The sequence below is a fragment of the Limulus polyphemus genome, unplaced genomic scaffold (assembly GCF_000517525.1).
Source record: "Limulus polyphemus unplaced genomic scaffold, Limulus_polyphemus-2.1.2 Scaffold1519, whole genome shotgun sequence".
NCBI lineage: Eukaryota > Metazoa > Arthropoda > Merostomata > Xiphosura > Limulidae > Limulus > Limulus polyphemus.
In genome coordinates, this window is record NW_013667129.1 from 181,645 (window position 1) to 184,690 (window position 3,046).

General features: G+C 27.9%; 1 protein-coding gene across 1 annotated transcript in view; it reads left to right on the plus strand.

Annotated features, from left to right (window-relative positions):
• LOC106463928 (nucleolar and spindle-associated protein 1-like) overlaps positions 1-3,040 on the plus strand; it is a 14,968-nt gene extending 11,928 nt beyond the window's left edge. The window contains exons 6-8 of the mRNA XM_013924014.2: positions 119-359; positions 943-1,168; positions 1,672-3,040. Of these exons, the coding sequence (XP_013779468.2) occupies positions 119-359; positions 943-1,168; positions 1,672-1,753 (549 nt within the window). The 3' untranslated portion in view covers positions 1,754-3,040. The remainder of the gene's footprint in view (positions 1-118; positions 360-942; positions 1,169-1,671) is intronic.
• Positions 3,041-3,046: the final 6 nt, after the last annotated feature.

Sequence of the window (3,046 nt, forward strand, 5' to 3'; positions counted from 1 at the left end):
AAATTAGTCCAAAAATATTATTAATAAATAAATAAAATGACTAGCCTTTTAATTGCCTGCAAAAATTATTTTATATTTGTTATTAAAAAATTGAAGGATATTTTGATACTTGATATAGAGCAACAAGAAAGTAAAGAAATGCCGTGAAGAGAAGGAAAACAGCAAAAGAGTTTTGAGGTATAAAAGGTTTGAATTTACTGAAAGTCCAATGGGAACACCAGTTAAAAGTCCACAAACTGTCAAAAGAACTCCATTTATTCCATCCATCACATCTGTAAGTCATATGAAACTAAACTTTGGCAGCCCATCATTCTTTTCACAACAAAAGGAAAAACAAAGCACTTCTAAAAAACAAAAAAGTAAGACAGTATTGAGTTTTATAAACTGCATGATATTTATTATTATTATTAATAGATTATTACAATTTGGAAAATGATTCAAATAATAATGCTCCGAAATATCCTTTTGTAGAAGAAAATTCCAGCTGTTTTTTCATATTATTACTGTTTCATTATTTGTATAATGTTTATTTAAATACGCTATTGCAATATGCTGAAATATTATGTTCTTGACCAATAATTATTTTTGTTGTTGTTAAAGGTACAATTTTATTTACTTTTCAATTTCTATGGTACCATAAAACGCTATTTTGTGTGTTAGTATAAACATCCCATACTCAGTAATCTGTGTACTTTTTAGTTAGAACTTCATTTAATTATTCATATTTGTACATAAGCTTTTCATGTACTTTTGATTTAAAACTTCATTATAGTGGTTTAATTAGGATTCTAAAAGAAAACTTAAATAACTGAAAATATTTATAGAAAAAAAAAAGTTTTAAAATGTGAATGTAATTCCCTATGTTGATTTCAATTAAAGTAACTAAAAAATTAGTGAAAAATATATTATTGCTATATAGAGTAATTCCTTTTTCCCTTTAAGAGTTGAGAGCACCTGTCTACCATTTTGGAAGAACAACCACTCCTGTTAAGTCCATTACAAACCAGAACACTAAGCATACTACTTTTAACCTGAAAGCCAGCCTGACTAAAAAGTTGTCATACCGTCCTTATACTGGTCCAGTTCGGCCTCTCTCGCAGCTCAATGCTCCAGCATCACATGGTGAAAGTGTGGATGACCATTGTTTTAAGCACACACAGAGACTTAGGTTAGTTTTAATTCAAAATGATTATCAAGATCAAATATGTTCTGATTCAGACTAGAATCATAAGCTGTTTATTTAGTTAATAAAGATTTCTTCAAAGGTTTAAAACTTTTTTCTCGATGTTTTTATAGATAGTAATTTAATGTTTCACAATCCATGAAACTCTAAACAGGTTGAATTGATGCTCTGAAAAATTTTCTTCATACTAACTGATAAAACAACTTTGATAGGAAAGTAATGTTAAAAATGCATAACATAATTAGATATATGATACTTTTATGCTATTTTGTAGATTGAATGAACTTGACAAATTAATATTTTTTTGTCCAACTGTAGTAGAGTAACTATAGAAAGGTCTGCCCACCCTCCCATATTGGTGTCATTATTAATGTAGTAAAAAAAAATTTGATAATTAAAAGCCAAACATCATGTTTTACTGTTAACTACAGGAGGAATAACAAAATTTAATTAGAAAATAATTGTTTTGTTTCTCTTGTCCTAACCAGAGAAAAATCAAAAAAAGTACTCCAGGGAGTAAGAAGTAATCGACGGTTTGAGTTACAGATGAAGATGAGAGGACTAAACTAAAGTCAAAGTCATCGTTGTATATTTTTATTACACGTTAAAGAATTTAACTGTTGCTGTATATGTTCTTTTATTTTTCATTATAGTTTACAGAACTCAGCCTCTGAATTTCTTTAAACTTCTTAAAATTTTCTCATTAATTAAGAACCATTTTTCTGTCCTCTAACTTTCATTAAAGCATTTCAACCACTGTGTAAAGATCTTTCATTGAAAGTTTTTTATTCCCTTTTTGCTACAGAAAAATAAATGGTTTTAGTCTGTGATTGGTGTAAAAATGAAGTGTTGTCAGTGTGAAGCTTAACAGAAACCCTGTTCTTGAAAAAAGTTGAATAATTTTTGTGATTCATTTATATCCCAAGATCACACACTCATACATACATATGTGTGTGTATGTATATGTGATTCCACGTAAAGTGAAAACACATAAGCCTCAGTAAAGTGCTATATATTTTATTACTAAAACAATGTTAAGAATTAATAACTGATAGTTTTGCAAGCACTTGTGGTTTAGACATTGATTCTTACAGTTTGAAAAAAGTGGAAACATTTTCTTAACTAAATATAATTCTATTGAATACATGTAAATTTGTTTTATGTGAAAAATGGGATGTACTAAAATAAAACTGAACTTCTTTATAATTATGATTATTAATTAAATTATTTATGATGTAACACAGCAAAGTTTTCTACAGTTTAGTATATTCAAGATTCCAGATTGCGAGGGAATCATTCTTATATTATTGATAAGAAAAATTACTGCAAATGGTAGTTAACTAGATTGTAGGAAACTCTATAAAAATATAATAAACAGTTCATAACTGATATTTTCCAGAATTTGAAGCCAATAAGTTTAAATAGATTTCCAGTGTTTTTTTAAGTTAGTGGCTTGTAAAAAATCATATGTTTATTATTAATTGTTTCTGTAGTTTTCTCTTCCAAACTTCAAAAGCACTTGGAGATTTTAATTTTTGAGATGTGTTGTCTAGAAATTATTGTTTGTATTGCTTTAAAATATGTTCTGTTATCTGGAAAATGATTTATTATATTTGGGAGCATTTTTTCAGATATATTTTCATGAGTTGTAATGTTTGGGTAAAAAATATCTGGTTTATGGAGAAAATCATAGTTTGATCCATTCTACAAAGAGTATTATGTTAGATTTTATAATGTCAAAAGGAACAACTTAGATAATTAGTTTTAACCCATTGCCTTACCTTGTCATCTTACTTGTTCCTAATCAATTTCACCCATCACTGAACATGCTCGCCCTTTCAGCCATGGGGGCAATATAATGTG